Raw genomic sequence first — 20,690 nt, 5'->3', positions numbered from 1 at the left:
GTGCCTCAAAATTTAAATATAGAAGTTATATTTGTCTTTGTTTCTTTGACATAAGTTTTATACTATTTTCAAAACTATTTTTGTTCATTGAGAAACATTCAAATACGTTTTCTGTTTCCTCTCAATTGGTATATTTCAGAAATGCCTTTGATATTGTTTTACCGTTTTTCGTTAGTAGTTAGTAACCATTAGTTACTAACACTAATAAACATGTTAGTAAGTAGCAATATTGGAGACAGGCATAAATATTTTACAGTTATGGCTAATTTATCAAAAAGTTCAATCTATTATGAGATTGTGGACGAATGGCAGCAGAGATTTGGCATTATTTATCTATGAAAACCCCTCAACAAAGCACCCTGTACAAAATTAACATTTGGTAAATATAAAATTTTTAAAAAGGTCACAAAAAACTAGTAAATGATATTTTTAAAAAAGTACTGAGTCCTGGCTGGAGCCCAGTAGGGGGTGCATGAGAGGCAACCACACATTGATGTTTCTATTCCTCTCTCCCTCCATTCCCCTCTCTCTAAAAATAAATAAAATCTTAAAAAAAAAAAAAAGGTACTGGTATGCACACATCCCAAACCTTAATTGTAAAGGAATAACTAGTCACAAAATAACCCATGGAAATTTATAAATAAGTGAAATCAAAGAAAGTCTGAGGTTAGAGTAACTATTTCAGCTGCCAACTAGAAACCAGGAAATGTGTCAAAGAAGAAAAAAACCCCCAAAGTCCCCAAACTTCTAGCAGTTTCTATTTTTCTGTACTCTTAAAAACAAACAAACAAACAAAAAACAAAAGAGAAACACAGAAAAACATCCCCACAAAATAAAGGCTTCAAGTCTTTATGCAGTAATGAACTACAAGGAGTTTTCCTTTTCAAAGTATTTCAGACTTGCTACTACAAAGTCTGAAGAAAATAAGTTGGTTATCTAGGGGGAAGAACACAACTAAAATCAGGAAGTATAAATTTTTGTCTAGACTAATATTTTAAATAGTTGGCTACAGTTACATTTTGTTTTATGCAATACATACATTCTAGAAAAGCTGTGTATAAATGTAATTGTTGAATAAAATCATCTGTATAATCTTTCAGCTTTATTTTAAATATAAATTCTCATAAAAAAATTCTGTCCTCAACAACACACAGGACAGAAAAACTGACAAGATCTTCTTTCAATATATCAAAAGGTAACATCTCTCAAATTTGTCTACTATTATTTTTAGTTCTTACATATTTTAATAGCAGTGGGAAAACAACTTAGAATAATCAAAGGACCTTGCATACTGTTAAATCTATGAGCTTCCTGGCACATTTCCAGGTGAAAAAGTAGACTATCATTACCCTACAACAGCACTTGTTAAAAGAAGTTTTGTACTGATACTTGATAGCAGTATTCTTATTCCACAATCATCACTGGGAACATGTAAGCATTTTGAATAAAGAGATTCTGTTCTAGTTCAAACATTTATTTCCAAATGATCCTTATTTATCTTAACATTTTTCCTGATTAGAAAATTAGTATCTTAAAAACCAATTTACATTTTACTACATAAATTTATTATTAGCAATTAGAAATAAATATACTGAATCTCTTGCTAACCACAGTGTTCATTTTTAAAGTTCTGATTCTTCAAAAAGCCTGTTTAAGGAAGTTAAGACTGTTCTTGATGATGATGTCAGGACAACTCTGAGAAGAAATAGACAGTGAATTTGAAATTTATGTCCTGTCAAAGATAGCTCTTCTCCTGCAATAACTAATATGGGATCTCCAAAAGGAGATCCGTATAGAAGAAAATATTTTGTTCATCTGTAAGGTATTGACTGGGGTAATCTCATAAGACATCTCCATCCAAAACCAAGTTATCCGTTTTAAATTTTATTCAAAACCAAGTCTCAACCTTTTCTTTCCCAAAACAAGAGCGCCACAACAGACTTACCAGCATTGTGCTAATATGCTCCTTAAGGCAATGATACTTAATGGTGGAAATGGTAATGAGCTGGGAACGGAAGGCAGTGGGGATATCAGGCTCTTAACATATCTCTTAGCTCAAATTAAGAATGAACTTACTAGCTAATAAATTCAGACTTGTTTATATTGTACTATCTTAAAGGTGTTCCAATTTATATATGATTAATCTCTTCAAACTTTGGAATGAAGATTTCAACAGTATAAATGTTAGATTAAATAAGCTTATAAATAAAACCTTGAAGAAAGTTTTATACATATATAATCACTGAATTACTATATTTAATATATACCTACTCAATATTATCTGAGGTTATTTTAATGAAAAATATACCAGAACTTATTTACCCAAATAAGTTTCCTCCTCTCCAAAACAGCCACCTATAAGTAAGTTTGTGATGGCACTGTTTCAATGTTGTTTGAACTATTCTTGGTGTCAACTCCTTTAGTCGGTTTGAGTCACATGTGGAAAGGAAGTCACATATACTTTTAAAGCCACACACCAGCCTTCTCAAACTTGATTCATTCTCATCTTAATTAATATTTGTTTTTCTATTTTAAATATAATCTATCTCCCAAAAAACTATTTGCCATCAGTGGTGACTCAGGATATTTAAATAACATGACACATCTTGAAGAGCTCATACTTTTTGTTTTTTTTGGCAACAAGGGTATCACTGAAATAAGAATATTGCCTTTTGATTACTACTTTGCACTGATTTGGATGTACTGAGTTCAGGTAGGTCTGTTTAAAAACATAAAAACAATACTCTGAAGTCATATTCCAGTCTTAATGACATATTGTAGCTTGTGTGGTATGTGAGTAAGATATTCTTCAAGTTTGAAAGTTATTAACCTAAATTTTTATTTTTAATTGAAAAACACTACTTACTGAAGCTCTAGTTTCTGCCGCTTTTGCCTTTTTTAGTCTGGTTTTTGCAGCATCCAAATCCAGTCTCTTATTTTGTAATAGTTTCCTTTCTTTCTATAAGTTTAGGAAAGAAAAAGATAAAGGCTAATGATGTTAAAATCCAGTAAAAGCATATACCTTTAAACTATTCTGTTCCATTAAATATATGAAGCACCTGATAAATTAAGATCTGTAATTACAAAACTGGCCTAAATTGACCATTTTGAGTATCTGACTCCCTTTTCTTACTGTTTTCAATTTTAAACTGATAGAGACATATAGATATCTGGAAAAGGTGGTAGGTGACAGTAGAAACAAAGGAATACTCATTTTAATATTTTGGAATTTTGCCCCATAGGGAACATTTAGCAGTATCTTATTGGTTATCACAACTGGCGGAGGGATATTACCAGCATCCACTGGGTAGAAGCCAGGGATGCTGCTGAACATCCCACAGTACAGTAAGTACAGTTATAACAAAGAATTATTTGGCCCCAAATATCAGTAGTGCCCAGGCTGAAAAACTTTTCAAACTCTTACAGTTTATCTAGAAAGTGCCTATGATGAAGGAAGTATGGGCCTAGGGTAAAGATGCTTGATACCCTATATGATCACATGAGCCTATGTGATCATAAAAGCAACTCTATTACTCCTAAATGGAATTTTAAATGTATATATAAATGAATAAATATTTGTATGGTGTCTTAGAATTCCTCATGGGAATGTCAAGCTTCTATAAAAATATAAGATCATAAGAATGCATTATTGTTTAATTAATTCTTAGATTTCATATATCAAATGTCATCTTACTGACAATCTAGTATCTTTTAAATCATATTTCAATTTGGTGACTTTTCCTTTGTCTCAGGCCAAATACTTTTACCCAGAGACAACTTCATTGTAAATATATTTTCTGTAATATTTTGTAATAAGAAATCTGCAAAGTTTGACCTAGTATTTAAAATAGTCTTACAATAATCTCAAAAAACAAAACTAAACTAAACCCACCTAAATCTCCATTCTCCATCACTTAAAAAACAAATTAAAGTGAAAAATAATAGACAGGAAGTCTAATAGCCAGAAATATACCTTCTAATAATTAGGTTTCTGGCTTCCAGTTTAAATGAATAGTTACATGGTTATACTACAATGATATTTTGTGTCATATTTTTATAATCATTCCAGAAACCTCGCTCTGTAGATTTTAGTGCTGGCAATAAACATGAATGGATGTAAGGGTATCTCAATAACACTAGAGGGACACAAAAAAGGTGTCCATATCATCAACAGTCCTTTATTCTGTTAGTTTTGTGTTCTGTTTAATATATACCTAGCTAGCTTATTTAAATTTTCTAATCTGTGACATCTACACAGTCATGAAGATGGCAAATTATTCGTTAAAAACTCTAAGTATGCATCTACATTTTTTACTAAAAATGGAAACACTTTTCAACTCACAGCGATTGTTTTGTAATCTCCTTCTATAAAGTTTCTTAAAGGAGTGAGAAAATTTAAAGCTGATGTTTGAATCAGCTCTCTGTCTGCGGTTCCAATTCGTTTTTGTGTTTCTCCACATTTAATAAGAGCATTACCTACAAAGGAAAAAAAGGTTTTTTACCATTGTCTGGTAACGTCAGAATCATGTTAAGATAAATCAGCAATTTGATCTGCTTTACAGTTGTCACTTGTTTACTTAAGTAAAAATCAAATACAATTAACTGTACTTATGGCAGTTTTATTTTAAAAGTGAATTTAAGATTACAAATATCAACCTAAAAATGACAAATCTAAACTCCTTATCATAGTTAACTATACTAATTCTACTAGTGGGACAAAAGACGATGGAAATACTAAAAAGTATGTATAGTCGCTGCTCAGATAGTATAGATTCGTTTATAGAAGTATAATGCTTAAAATTATATAAGTAGATTAAGTCAAAATTTGACTTGTTTCAACACTTAAGCACTAATCTCAAGTATCTATAAATAACAGTATATGTTTGTATTTTAAGTTAACAAAAAATCATGTTTTGAAAGACAAGTACTGTGGAAAACAGAGTGAAAGAAAAGGGAACCACAAAACCAAGATTCTACTCCCAGTTCTCCCTCTAATACACTTTAGTTTTGTGGACCTTAATTCCTACATGTTAGGATGAGATTAGATCTGACTGGTGAGAAAAGTAATAGTATTAAAAAGGTAATAATATAAAGTAGTAGTTAAGAGCTCAATTTCTAGATACAGGTCTACATTTGCATTACTAGTTATATGATCATGGATGGATTATGTAACCTAAGACTCAGTTTCCTTATTGTTAAAATGCAGATAACAGAATTTACCTTATAAGTAGAATATAAAGTGAGGATATACTGAAATAATACTTATATTGTATAGTGCTTAGTTCAATGCCTAGAATACTCAATTGTTACCTAATTATCAGTTAATATAGATTCACAAAGCCCAATTCCAATAATCAGGATACATTCAACAGAATTATTAAAAATGCAGAAAGATTAAGTGAATTGAACAAGGAAAAAATTTAGAAGCTTTCAAATGATCATGCTCCATTAACCCTTCAATTTGGTGAAGGAAAAGGGCTAGGTTTCCTTCTTATACCTTTATGACTCCAGCATCTAACTGTGGCACAAGCAGGCAATAAAAATTCTGTTTAATGTATAAAGTTTTTCTAAATTTCGGAGATAAAATTTAGAAACAAAACTACAGAAATTATAATTATTTTTCAATTTCTGAAAAAATTATATTCTAAAGAACACAATGTAAAAATTTTAAAGTTGTACATCCAGACTAAACTCAATAGATTAAGTGGCATTCAATACACAGTACTGAGGTTATTTCTATTTGACAAAAGGAAACTACTGAAGTTTACGTTCATTTAGTTCCAGAATATATGAGTTATTTTATAAATCAGGACTTTATGTAGAAAATCATTTAATTTACTTATCATTTCATATTCATTTAAGGACCAATGTCTTGCAGAAGTCTTAATAAAGAGAATTATGAGACATGAACAATAGGGAAAAAACTATAGAAATCTAAAATAGTCTTATGTTGAGAAAATTGGATTTGAAGGATAATGGTGTAAAACTTTGACCTTCAGTTATGCCTTAAAAAAGTCAGTGTAACAACTAACAGAGCTGGAGAAACTGTAAAACATAATTATAAAAAATAATCTATATGAAGAAAACAGAAATGAAATGTAGTACAAACATCCAGAGGTAACCCATTATCATTTTTGTATTAATGACAATATTGTGTAAGACAGTTTAGTGAGTTATGCTGGTGGAACACTCACGGTCCACTGAAGCTCTGGATCCTCAGGGATGCCACCTGCACATACTCCTATTCTGCTCAGGTTCCCAACTGAGCCCTAACCAAGATGCTGGTCCTGGTTTGGGGGTATTCTGAACCTCAAACTAACAGAACTACCGATCTGTTCAAACGCTTACTATGTGACAGGTACTGTTCTATAGAATAAGCCCTCATGAAAACTTAAAAAAAAAAAAAAATAGAGGAGCCATGTAAACAAAAATCGCAATATGCCATAAGTACCCCAACAGACTTGTTGCAAGATTCAATGGGAGTGCAACTAAGGATTCATTTAATTTTTTAGGCCTAGAAAGACCATATGAAATCTCAGAACAATATATACTTACATACAGTGTTTGGCACGAATAATGCCCTTTTTTTATTACAAAATCATAAGCATGCAGTTCTTTAACATAACAATATCACACTCAAGCACACCATGTGACATTTTAGGTGAAATGTTCAAATTAAAACTATAAATTATTACACCCATATTATTACCCTACCAACCACTCAAGCAGGCCCTGTATATTACATATTAAATGGAGCTGTACGTACTTACTTGTAACTCATAATTCTCATCTCACCCAAAATTTTGACATAAAAAGTTTGAAGTTAAAAGCGATTTCACTAATATTAGGTAAATGTTAATGATGTCTCTAAATAGTAAAAATCTAAAAGTAAAGATATTTATTAATAGACCTTTTTGCCTCTTGCTTACCATAAGCTGTTCCTGGGCCAAACTCAGTCCCTGCATCAATCATATATTGTCCCAAAAGTTCTGGGTTGTTTATACGACTTGGAGCTTTTCTATCCAGTTTCTCATAAACAAATTCTTCTATCCTGGCATCTACGAGAAACGTTTAAAATTACCAATCATTTCAAAAAAGCAAAATTATTTAATAGAATGTTTTATTCCACTACTACCCATTTATTACCCTGTAAAATTAACATGAAATTAGCATGCTTTCAAGTACTTATCTTAATATATAATTTATTTGTTACAGTATTATATAGCTCTAGGAAACTTACTATTTTAGAAGTATAAAAATATTTTAGAACAAAAATATTTAAAAATAAAACTATTATATATTTATGGGATTTTTAAGTTCCAAAAAAGGGTTAGTATTCACTTAATATCTAGTGAAGTTGCCTTTGTCCCATTCATATGTCTAATTCTTAACTATGAAGATACGTTTATAATTTCAAAAGCAGGAATTTCCAACTATGAAAATATGGATATAAGATACCTGGAAAAACCAAGAGTCACATACTTCTGACACCTTTTTTGGCCTTTTGCTTTTCAAAAGCTCTCTCTCCCTCCTACAGTGTAAATATAGGCATGGGGGTTTAAGACTAAAGTAATCCAGGCTTGGAATAATCTACAGAGATCAACAATATAATGTCTTGGCTTAATTTTATTTAATTATATGTAAAGTATATAGATATATAAATACCTGAGCATCCATTCACTCAAAATATTTCACCATTAAAAATAAGATTAAAATATAAGACAAAGGTTAAAGCAGTTATTGAACATTATATCAATGGAAAGGAAAAAATATGAATAAACATTTTAGTGTAATGTTTAAGAAATTCACATTTACATTGATCCCTAACAATGAGGTATTTTAGAGACAAATGAGAAATAGTCCAAATTTCCAGAAACAATGATTAAATGTAAATATACGAGGTCTGTCCAGAAAAAGTCCAGTCATTATTAACATAACAAGAATGGTTTGTGCAGCATCGATGTAACCTGGCAGGTAAGATAGTGGACTGGAATGCACAGGTGTGAACAATGACGACTTCACTGTACTAGTCACTGGGGGCAGTAGATGCCACTGCCTGAGCATGTGTACTGTGTGGCTATCACATTCAAAATGACTGAGGGAGTGTAGCAATGAATCTCCATCAAATTTTGCATTAAGCTTCAACATTCCTCTGCGGAAACTATTCGTATGTCACAAGGCCACAGCTACAGGCAACTGGTGATTGGCAGCTTCATCATGACAATGTGCCTGTACATTTATCACTTCTTGTACAGTTTTTTGTTGAAACATCAAATCGCCCAGGTGACTCAGCCCTACTACAGCCCAGATCTGGTACCCTGTGACTTCTGGCTTTTCCCAAAACTAAAATCACCTTTGAAAGGGAAGAGATTCAGACTGTGGATGAAATTCAGGAAATATGACCGGGCAACTGATGCAACTGGGAGAACTGTGTGAGGTCCCAAGGTGACTACTTTGAAGGGGACTGAGGTGTCATTGTCCTACGTACATTTCTTATATCTTGTTCAATAAATGTCTCTATTTTTCATACTATGTGGCTGGATACCTTCTGGACAGACCTTGTAAATTAAAATTATAATCCAAAAAGAAGTTAAATATGTTCCTTTTAAGCATTTTATATAATTCCTCCATAAGTATAAGTTTCACACAGTGCACTGAAATTTCAAAGATGAGCTGAACCAATAGAGAAACACTTCAGGAGTCGGCAAAAGTTTTAATTATAAAAACGCATAGGCTGTTGGAACAATACTTGCTTTTGTGGCAGACAATGGTGCAGCATCAGAAGAGTTATTAAGCAGGAATTTAAAAACCATTAACTTAGTTAAAACCAAAGTGTCAGTTCAAAACTAATCATTTAAAAGGTATTGCCTAAATTTCGGAATTTCCTTTTCTGACTGTGATAGTAATGCTTAGCTTTGTTGCTTTCTATCTGTTTGGTCAAAAGTATAAATCTCATGTTGATTTCATTCAGTTAGTAAGACATTTGGTATATTTTAAATAAATGTTTCACTTCAGTAAGTCTTAAAAATATGTAGACAATTCTGCTCTAATTCAATATATACTTCTGAAAAACCCCACATTCTGAAAAATCATATACTAAAAATGACAGGGCTTACAGTAAAAGAGTTGGGTTTGAAAACACAAAATCTAAGTAACTTTGTAACCAGAGCACAAACAAAAAACTAAAAGAACTCTGTTACTACTTCCGACTTAAAACACTAATATAAAATGGTATAAAACACTAATATAAAATGGTATTTATATGCCACTGTAACTTCTTTATACTGAAATCATTCCCTTTTACCAGTTGTGCATGAATTTATTTGCCAATCTGGAAAGCATATTTGAGAACAGACCATATATGTGAGGAACTCTGGATAGAGCAAAGAACAAGAGGAAAACTGTCTATTATTTTTTTTTAGGTGCTATGGTATATAATTTAAGTAGCCTTAAATGAGTAACAAGCACCACATGGTATCCAAAGACTAGACCTCAAAGTGTAAAAGGCCTAGTTTAAAAAGTCACTGCAATTTAAATAAAACAGCACAGAATCACTAGTAGTTTGTATAATGCTTGAGTTTTATGTAATAGCAACAAAAGTGCAATTTTAAGTTAGTATCTAAAAGTAAGTTTATGGCACTCACACCATGGGCACAATAACACTGGGGAAAAGAGGAAGGAAAGCAAGCATTGTTTACTTTGTCTTTCAGTTTTGGTATGTAAAGCCCACAGTGAAAAGACTGGGTGTAGATACACCTGGTTCTAGTTCAAGTTCCTCTTTAATTAGTTATACTACATTGGACGAAATGCTATCTTGTGAGTTTCAATTAATAAACAATTATTGTGCACCTTATTTGCAATGTTATTTGGTAGGGTGTTCTGGAAAACCTTAGAGTTGTCAGAAAATCAAATGGAATAATTTATGTAAAAACATAATACTTAACAAATATATGCCCTGGCTGGTGGGGCTCAGTGGGTTGAATGCTGGCCTGCCAACCAAAGGGTCACAGGTTTGATTCCCAGTCATGGCATACGTCTGGGTTCAGGCCAGGTGTCCCCAGTAGAGGGCATGTGAGAGGCAACCACACAGTGATGTTTCTCTCCCTCTTTCTCCCTCCCTCCCCCTTTCTTTTAAAAAACCATAAATAATTGTTAACTATTTAACCTTCTATAATTTTCCCCTTAATTATTTAGGGATAATTCTCCCTTAGATGAAAAAGATTAATTAATTTATTTTCATAGCCTTTTATAAGTCTTAAAATTTAAAGTCACTGCCTGAAATTAAGTTTGACAGAGGATTCCACAAAGTCCTGAAAAATCGTATTTGTCAATCTGTTTGTGGATACACAAAGAAGGGTCTATCACTCTTTTCTTCACCAAGCACGCAAAAAATAACCATAAACCTCAAAGCCACAAGCCAAAAAAGTCTGTTTTCTAATAGCAATGAAAACTTTTTTCAACATTAAAAAACCTAACAGTATCTTTTAATAGGATTAGTCAATAAAGTAGACAAAAGATAAAATGTTTCTTACTTGGATTTGGCTGCAATAACACTTCAGTTTGTTTCAGTATTTTTTCTGTCCATATTTTGGTACATTCAGCTTTGCTAAGGAGGTTCTCTAAGTGAGCATCCAATTCTGTCTTCTCTGCCTGGCCAAGCTTTTCTTCTGTGAACTGTTATTATTAAAAAAAAATTAACCTCAAATACATTTTAGGAACTTGTATCAAAAATTAGAAACTCAAATCCAAACAATCCCAACCATATAAACAACTGTCTGTAAACCACTGCACATGAATGCTTTTTTGCCCCCACAGTAATTCTACCCCCATTTCTACCTCTTTTGTAGTACTTATTATCATCCTATCTTATAGTGAACACATATCCCTAGTTCTCCTAAAATATATGGTATGAATTCTACTGAAAATCTAGCATACTGTCTGGTATATAAAATATACAAATATTTCTGACTTATAAAGTTAGGGTAGCATAGTGGTAAGGAGTAAGAGCTTTGAGTCAGTTGGATCTGAATTCGTATCCTGGTTGCAATGCTGTGACCCGAGCAAGCTTCTGAATATTTTTTCCTTAGGTATCCTCTATCACTAAAGAGAGACTATATATATATATATATATATCATAGTGCTTTGGGAATTAATTAAAAGTATATACATAAATCACTTTGTTCAGTGCCTGGTAATTATTATGTTGAATTTAAAAAGGGCTGTTTATGTTTAATGTGGCTTTGTATTACTGGCACTTTAATCACACCTGGTTAGATAGGCTTTTTACGAGATGTTCTGGGAAATTATCATTTAAGTTGTTTCTCAGGATACGTTCCAGCAATGGATTTACGGACTAACTTTTAGAATACATCCTTACCATACTACAGAGACAACTTTTAAAGATCATAAAATACAGTTAAATGTACTCAATGTATATTATCTTGCGCTAGTTTTCGAGGAAAGGTAGCAGTGCCCATAAAGTAACACAGAAATAAAAAGATTTCCATGTAGATTTTTATGGAGACTTCTGGATACTTTTAATACTAGAAGTGATGGCTCAGGCTGCTTATTACGTAAATTTTTTTTTTCTAGAATATGTGGATTTTCCCCTACGTAACACAGGTGGACCATGACTACCACTAATTCTATGCTGATTAGTCATGACTCACTTCTGGCTAACAAAACATAATATTCACCTTGTTTTTCTCCCCCCTCTCATTTCTTAAGATATCTTCTGTTGCTCCACTTTTCTGAGTTTTACGTTTCTCCTTAGCATCCTTGATTTTGGTCTAAGACTTTCAACTGATTATCACAGCACTTTTAGCTGAAAGTTCCCCTAGGATTCTACTTTTAGATTTCTGCTTACAACCCCTACCAAAGGTCTTGGTTCAGGGGCTAGAAATAACAGCTTCACTAGTTTTTGTTGTCTGAGGTCTTTTTGAGGCTGGCCTGTAGCCAAGCCCTGATCCAATGGGTGGGGCCGAGAAAAGCAGTTCCAAAGCTATTCCCTAAGCCCATAAACTTGCAGTGTACTGTAACTGAGGATAGGAGAGGAACTGGGCAAAAGATCAAACCCGGATCCCAAGGACATTTGGGTAACTATGTGATCTCATTCTTAAAAAAGAACTCTAATCTCTATAGATCCCTGAGATTCTAAGCAATACACCACTTACAGAGGTATGGATTATAATTTTCCATGTTCGAAGTCTACCTCCAATGGTTAAATAGATTAAAAGCAACCAATAGGCAGGAAAAGAAAGGCAATAGACGCAGGACATTGTCTATAAAGGATGATCTTACCAGTAGAGCAAAATTCTTCACTTAGCATCTTAATGAGCAAGTATATCTATTTGTTCACTGTGTTCATTTCTTCAACAAATAATACATTTACTAAGCACCCACATATGTACTAGGCACTATTCTAAGCACATGGGTTTCAGCAGCCAAACAAACAGAAGGTTTCTGCTCTTAGGAAGCTTACATTTTAATGGGGAAGACAGAAGATAAACAGGTACTTAAGTACTTTGATAATAAGGATACAAAGGTAAAAAGAAGGTAGAAAGAGGACCAACATAGGTGTTTCTTGAGTGAGTTACTGAATGATTAACTGCTTGAATTAATGAATTCAAGTGTAGTTCACGAAGGAAGAATTCATTCTGCGGAGAGAGGGAAGAGCAAGCGAGTCAAAAGGCCTCAAAGGCAGAGGGATACGCAAACTGAGCCTGGAAAAGGGTGCCAGAGTTTGAGCATTACCGGATGTGAGTCGTAAGAAAAACAGCCTCTCTGAGCAGGTAACAACTAACCTGAGATGGAATGATACGATATGAGTTATGGAAAGATCCAAGGGAAGAGTACTCTCTGATGGTTTGTCTTCCAGTTGCATTTCTAGATTATCATTAGCACCACCTTTATACATACAAAGTATTTTTTTGGTAGAAGTTCTTAATTTATGTTAAATAACCAAGAACAGATTAATACAACAATCAGCAGATCCATAATTTAAAAATCAGTATTTATGAGGTCAGTCTTTGTACAAGGCACTCTGCTAAGAACTAGAAGACATGGTCTCTGTTATACAAGAGCTAAATGGAAAATATTATCCAAACAGTATAAATCTGCAGACTTATTTTTTTCAGTTCATAAAATCATGTTAATCTTTAATAGATGTTTCTAGAAACACACTGGAATTAAACAAATGGGCTAGAAATTACTAAAAAATGTTTATTAATAATGACATAGGAAAAAGTCATTAAGTTTATCTGATATAGGTTAGATTTCAGAGCAAGTTTCTTCCCAATATTATTCCAGAGAATTAGAAGGTTAATTATTTGGAAAGCAAAACATTTAAAAAAAAAATTTATCCTCACCTGAGGACATTTTTTTCATTGCCATTTTACAGAGAGAGGTAAGGAAAGCGAGAGAGAGAAACACTGATGTGAGAGAGAAATATTGATTGGTTGTCTTCTTGCATGCTCCCTGACCAGGGACCAGGGATGGAACCCTCAACCTGGGTATGTCCCTGATGAGGAACTGAACCCTCAACCTCTCAGTCTAGGGGAGGACACTCCAACCAACTGAGCCATATAGGCTAGGGCTGGAAAACAAAACCTTTCAACCTTCAGGTCAAAGACCTGTTTGCTTAATTATCTAATATTTCTTTATGATTGTCATGACACTACCTTACAGGTTTGTCTCATTAAATATACACTTTTATTTTTTTTAGTGTGAAAGTGTAATAGAGCAAAGATGAGTATTTGCAACAAGTCATTTATTTGTATGAGTCTAAGAAAGAGACAAAGAAAATATGTGAACTCATTTACAAAGTAAGATTCTATAAACATAGTGAGTAGGTTTTTTACTATTTTAATCTGCAAGGGAGAAAAACAAAAACAAAATAAGGAATGCTTAAGGGATGAATGAAACAGAGCTTGATTATAGAAACTGTCTGTAAAATAGCAGTTCTGTAGAAAAGTCCACACGAGCAATGTATTTAACTACCAGTAATAAATTCTATCTGATGTTTATTTGCATTTTTTAATTAACTACATCTGTTTCATATTTCAGTACATTATATATGGTCATTTTATCCTCTAATTTGTTTTAAAGTTCTTTTTCTCAGTAAGACCATTTACAAGACCTTTTTTTATAGATCTGTATTCTTACCAGTGTCAGAGCTTATTATGTTATTAGAATATGCCATATACTAAGCTGTGCATTTTATATCAAACACTCAAAAAATCATTATTTAGGTAAGAATCATAATTTCAGTGATAAAGAAATTGAGGATCAAAACTGTTTAACATTTGCCCAAGTTGTCAGTGTAGAGATTTGATCTCACATCTGTTTGAATCATAGTCTTATATGATACTACCTGTACAGTAAATACTTGCTGTCAAAAAATTACTACTTTCTATCACCATTATCCAAACATATTCTATGCTTCCTTGCCCCTCGTAGGAAGTAGTCTACCTCTGCTTCCTACATGCCTATCAATAATCATCAAATTAAGAGTAACTTTAATCCTATGTAGAAAAAACAAAGAAAAAGGGTGGAGGGTGACACAAGCACATTGCTAATGTTATATATTTAAATTGAAATTATAAATTTATTATTACTTAAATGTGTGTTGTAAAATGCTTAATAATTCCCATGATTTTATCACTGTGGGGCTTAAGAATTTTTCCCATTGTTAATCAGAAGGTAGGACATATTAAGGTAACAAAATAGTAATATTTAATAGATACATCTTCCTCTAAAACATTTCTAAGAATGCATCTACTGCACAAAATGATGAGCTATATCAAATATATTAAAGAGGTTTAGATTATTAATACAAATATTTACAGACAATATAGTATGTATTTTCTTCTACTGTACGTGAGGTATAATCAACATATGACATGGTTCTTGCTCTCAAGGCTTTTATGATCTTAACAATACTGCCTAAAGGCAAACATAAAATTATAATAATGGCACCCTTTTCAGAGGACAAAAAGTCTAGTCTTTGAAAAAAAACAAACCTATTCTTCCTTTTTGGATAAAATCCAAACATTTTGAATTTTAAAAATGAACTTAAAAATTTTAGTTTCCAACAGCTTTTAGTCCAAAATTACTGACTTGTAGTCTTTTTATGATAGTAGTTGTAAATTACAAACTACAGTTGATTTTAAGCATGTATTTTAATGAATGTATAGCTGTACCATTTAATTAGAAACTTTTTAATAATATTTCATTATTAATACAATAAAATGACATGAGAACATAAAGTTTAATCCTTTAGCTATACATAATGAGTAAATGTATGGACTTTGAATGTGGCATTTATTATTTATTAGAATTTGAGAGACATGCTGAAGTAATTTGCAGTTTAAATTCTATAAAGAAAATGGGATTTCAGAAGGGCTTGAGAGAAAGTATCTGGACAAGTTGAAATTCCATCCAAATAATACCTGACAGGAGCTAATAAAGGGCAGCATCATACTCATCTTTACATCTACAGCTTAGATGCACAATTAATACTTGCTAAATTAAGGGGGAGATTAAGGCCGTGCTTGCGATTACATTTTATAGACTCCCCCCACTTCGGAAAATAGCTGGCAGTCATTAAGTTCATAGTGTAACTTCAGTAGTCAGTTCAAGAGAAATGTTAGAAACTTAAATTAAACCTCCTCCCTAAGTAATTTAGTTTGAGAGGTTTTTGTTTTTGGTTTTTTTTTTTTGTGGAAAGTATACACTCTTATTTTAAAGACGGTAAGCAAAGTTTTGCTTCAATATCAATTCTGAATTTAAAATGTGCCCACTTGAAATATTAAACCAAGTAAGAGAAGAATAATTCACAAAATGGTTATTTACTATAAAGAGTAAAATATTTAATTATGACAAATTGGGACTAGACTATTAAGTCTTTGAGGGCAGCAACTAGGACTCATCTTTATCTTTGAATTTGTCAGTGTCAAGCACCTAAGGATGTACTCAATAAATACAAATTGAATTAAACAGCTGAATATTTTACAATGGCATTCATTAACTTCAACGTTAGCAGATATAACTTATGGTTACTACCTTGCTTGGAGGAAATTATATAAAAAATTAAAAAGAACCATGTTGGATGTTGTAAGAAGGGCATAAGAAAGAAGCATAGTTGATTCTTTAGACATATGATCAAAGATGTGAAAACCATAGAGTAACAGAATTTTAGACCTCCAAGGAACCTCACATAACAATTCATTAGGAGAAAAGTACCACATATGGAATTGATAAACGACACAGGATTTCATACCACGTACTTGTGGTCTGAGGTGGACTTGAAGTTGTATTTTAAGAGCAAGAAAGACAACACACAAAGGCAGTAGAGGGCATTCAAGATGAATTCACCTTATGAACAAAAGACTAGAGATAGAAAAGTACAAGATATTTTTGAAATTAAGTACTAGTCTGATAGGATTATATATGAGAGAGAGAAAAAGACAAGGCTGGAAGGGAGTATTTAATGCTCAACTAAGGACTGAAAAGACAGTTTCCGTGAATAAGTGGTTTTTAAGACACTAATAAAGCAGCAATTGATCAAAGATAAATAACCTGGTGCTCTTGCAGTCTACTGATTTAAGGGAGTTAACAACAACAAAACCACCCAAATGGGCTGTTAAGGAATGAATATGACTATTCATTTACACATTTTACCATAACATACTTTTTAAAATACCAAGCCACACAAATTTTACAGGGATTCAGATAGACTGATGAAACCCATTCATATGCTTTAATAGTTTGATTTTACTTTTTAAAAAACATGTTCAATTTTTGATTTAAAAAGTTTTAAAGTAAAATGGAAAAAAAAAAGTATGGCAGTTCGTCAACCAGAAATGGCTTATTCCTTAAGGTAGAAATGTGAATGCTGAATTCCATCCCTACTGTTCTTATTACTTATAATGGGTAACTGGCATAGACACCTTTTAGTCTATTCTTAGCATGAAACTTGGCACTTTGGCACCATACTGATGTCAACTCAATTTAGAGTAGGAATTCAGTTACTGACTAAATACTGAAAAAAAAAGGCAGTGTTTTGTTGAAAATTACTACACAGCATTCCAAATTTCACATGTTACAAATTTGGAACCATCTTTTTTTCTTATATATTTTATTTTTTTAAAAGTATTGTAGAAAATGTCAAAAAACCCAAAAGCATAAAAGCATACTGAAACCTCATAAACCCATAACCCGGCTTCAAACTATCAACATTCTGTCAATGCTGTTTTAACTACCTCCCTTTTTATTTCTGAAATATTTTGAGGCAATTTGCAGACATGATATAGTTTAAACATATATACTTCAGAATGTATCTCTAACAGATACAAACTTAAAGACACATTAAATGAGCCTGCTCCTCCTGAAATAAATGGCTCAAGCCACAACACTGGAGTCATCCTTGACTCATTTTTCTCTCTTAGCTCAAAGTCAATCTAACAAGCAATACTGGACACGTTCTGCACTTGGGCTGCTATTGCTCTTATTAAGTCAAATCACCCTGTACTTTTGCCTGCCCTATGTCCACAGCTCCTTAACTGGTCTCCCTAGTACCTTATGCAACCTCAGTCTTTACACTTGTTCCCTATGACTAAAATGCTTTTCCTTCAAAAAACTGGAAACTGTCACTTCCTTGAGCCCCTTTGAATTTGATCCTATTAGAAAGGCTTGCTCTGTTCATCACTCCTATACAACACAGTAACAACCAATGCTTCCGCCATTAACCTACCTGTGCTGGCCTTTTTCTCCATCACTACCTGATGTATTTACTAGTCTGTCCTCTTCTACTACATTGTGAGCTCTGGGAGATGTTTTCTGGATTTTATTCATTGCTGTATCACCAGTGTTCAAAATGAGTAACAGGCAGTCATGCAGTAGACACTTTTAAGTATTTAAGACTGAAAATTATTTGATAGCTGACAGATCAGATCAGAATTGTAAAACTCTTTCCTAAAGAATTTGAAATACTCAGTAATTAAAATTCATTGGGAAAATAGTACATCTTTTGAGAGTTTTGACAAATTTTTAAAATTGAGTCTACTGACAATTTAAATCAAATTCTAGTATGTGTCCTACTTAAGGAGTGTGGATTATGTACTAAAAATATGTCTAACTGTATTTAAATGACTGGCATTATATAGTGTCAAGTCTGCATTTAGCATCTAGAATCACAGGGAATCAGCACTGAAACAATAACCAAAGTCTCTGTCTCTTTTGCAGTCAACATTAAGTCTCACAAATCAACATTCATCTCAGACCCTCACTCACTCATTCTTCTTGCACCCTGCCTTTGAATTATTAGATTGGCTAATTTAAATTTAAAATTATTTTAACTGTAAGGATCAATGACTTTATAATATACCTTATATTTTAGTGGAGGAGAGGGAGAATAGGGTTAAGGCAGCTAGCTTATAATTCACCAGGCAGATTTTGGAACTTGGAAATAAAGACCTAGACGGAATTTCCTATCTCTTAAGCATTACTTACCTAAGTGTTACTGAAATGCTTGGGTTGTACTAGATGACCTTAAAGCCCTCTCTAGACTGTAACATTCTTTTATTCTATATATCCTACACCTGCAATGCTTATCCAGGAAGAGAGAAGCAGCCTGTAATAAGTAGCAGGTCAGACAGCACTTGCTGTTTACTAGACATGCAAGTTAAGCAAGTTACTCACCTCTCTGAAGCTGCTTCCTTATATATAAAGGAGGTTAATGACATCTATCCGGCAGTATTACGGAAAGGACTGGAGATAATCTGTCAAATTTCTAGCAAAATATTTGACATAGGTTTTTCCCAATATAGGTAGCTATCACCTTGCTCGAGTTCTACCATTCTTTTGCCGAGAATACTGCAACGTAAGATAGACTATGCCGATCAAATCGGGGTAAAGGGAAATAGTAAGGCAATACAACTGCTTTACATTTCAGTATCAATTTCATACGCATATTAGAAAGTTTTGTTTTCTCTTTAAAAAAGAATCATGTTGTTGTTACTGTGCCTATGTCATTAAACACCAGATTGTTTATAACCCATGATGTGGTGAAATTTAATTTACATCCGTTCATAGATTTAACCGAGTTGGCAATAACGTGGGTGATGACGGGAGAAAACCGTCCGAGTTCCCTCGTTGACACCTCCTTGATTGCGGAGTACCACGAGATAGTCAACTTTTCCCCTTAAAGTGTATTTGAAGCATCCCCCTGCGACTACAGGCACTGCGGGAATCTCTCCCCCCTCTCTCCCGGCCCTACAGCCGGTACTTCCCATTTTGAGAACGTGTGGGAACCCCCGACCTCCAGGCTGCCCGTGGCCTTGGCGCAGTCTGGACGCCGACCGGCGATCTCCATTTCTCCCGCGGACGGCCAAGCCCAGGGACCGTCCTTTCCGGGAGAGAGAGGCTGGAAGGAACTGTGCAGGCAGCGCTCCCGGGGCGAGGGGCAGGAAAAGAAAACTTCCTTCGAAGACTCGGCGGGGAGGGTGAGAGAGGAAAGGGTGGGGGTGGTGCCAGAATTGTGTGTCGCTCAGTCACCCAGCGGGACTCTCAGGGCCTCCGCCCGCCCCGGGAGGGAGGTCACCCGAGCACCCGCGTCCAGGGGTCAGAAAGGCGGGCGGTGCCGGGTGCCTCCGCTCCAGGCCGAAATCGAGGTGTCCTCCAGGGTCGGGAGGGAGCTCCGGCCCCGGCCCCTCCCCGCCACACTTCCTGGGTGACAGTGGTTGGGCAGGAGGGGTACAGAAAACGGTAGCCGGGCCCAGAGGGGCACCAGGCCGCGCCCATCACCCGGGCCCCCGGCCACCGCAGGCCCGCACTCCCCCCTCGGCCCCCCGGGGCGCCGTCACCCCGTCCTCCACCGCAGTACCTGCACGGCACGACTGAGGAAAGTGCCCGCGTCGGCCGCCAACTTCTTCACGTTGAAGTCCATAATGTTCATCCTCGGCGGCAGCCGGGCGGAGCTGCCGGCTGACCTAGCGGGGAGGCGGAGGCGCCGGGGCCGGGCGGAGGCGCCGGGCGGGACTGGCGGGGGCAGACGTGGTAGGTGGAGGGAGGCGGCGCCAGCCCCGCTGCCGCAGCTGTTGTTTCCGTCAGGGGGGAGCGAGAGGGTGGGGCGAGGGACGAGGAGAGGCGCCTCTCCGCGGGCCACGCGACCGAGCGGCCGCCGTCGAAGCGCGGGCCTTTCCCGGCCGCAGGGCGACCGCTAACGCCAGCGTTGGCCGCCGAGGGCGAGCGAGAAACTCACGGACCCGCGTTCTGGCCTTCTGGGTCGGGGGTCCTCGGCGGAGGAAGCGAGCGCCGCCGCGGGGCGGAGCCTTTATGGAGGTTATCGCGGGAACAGCGACCCCTTGAGGTTCGCGGGGCACGGCCGCGGGGCGCGCCGGGAGCTGGGTCCGCTCCGCGCGTGGGAAGGTCGCGGTTGCCGCGGGGCGCGCCGCGACCCTGCACATTTTTAGTGACGTCCCTGAGAGTTAAGAGCAGAGACAACTCAACCCCCGCCTTTTTGTTTGGATTAAAAAAATACAGATATTGGAGTATAGAATTGCAATATTTGTGAAATTATAATGAACAGCTGCTCCCTGTCATCTTGTAGAAACCACGCCCGCTGATCTCTGACGCCTGGATGGTACTCGGCGGCGAATGTTGCTGAGCAGGATTTAATTTAAAATCCCTAC

At 35.3% G+C, this 20,690-nt stretch overlaps 1 protein-coding gene across 3 annotated transcripts in view; it reads right to left on the bottom strand.

Annotated features, from left to right (window-relative positions):
• Nucleotides 1–20,300, bottom strand: part of SH3GLB1 (SH3 domain containing GRB2 like, endophilin B1) — a 34,730-nt gene extending 14,430 nt beyond the window's left edge. For 2 of the 3 annotated variants that reach the window (XM_053920309.2, XM_053920310.2), the window contains exons 1-5: nucleotides 19,883–20,300; nucleotides 10,533–10,674; nucleotides 6,930–7,058; nucleotides 4,343–4,476; nucleotides 2,867–2,959 (exon numbers count right to left, since the gene is read on the bottom strand). In XM_053920309.2, coding sequence (XP_053776284.1) covers nucleotides 2,867–2,959; nucleotides 4,343–4,476; nucleotides 6,930–7,058; nucleotides 10,533–10,674; nucleotides 19,883–19,954 — 570 coding nt within the window. In that variant the 5' untranslated portion in view covers nucleotides 19,955–20,300. The remainder of the gene's footprint in view (nucleotides 1–2,866; nucleotides 2,960–4,342; nucleotides 4,477–6,929; nucleotides 7,059–10,532; nucleotides 10,675–19,882) is intronic. The other variant, XM_053920311.2, reaches the window with a different exon arrangement.
• Between the last annotated feature and the right edge of the window lie 390 nt (nucleotides 20,301–20,690).

Source organism: Desmodus rotundus, chromosome 3 (genome assembly GCF_022682495.2).
Source record: "Desmodus rotundus isolate HL8 chromosome 3, HLdesRot8A.1, whole genome shotgun sequence".
NCBI classification, from domain to species: domain Eukaryota; kingdom Metazoa; phylum Chordata; class Mammalia; order Chiroptera; family Phyllostomidae; genus Desmodus; species Desmodus rotundus.
Note: the sequence above shows the minus strand (reverse complement) of the source record. Positions and strands in the feature narration are given on the sequence as shown.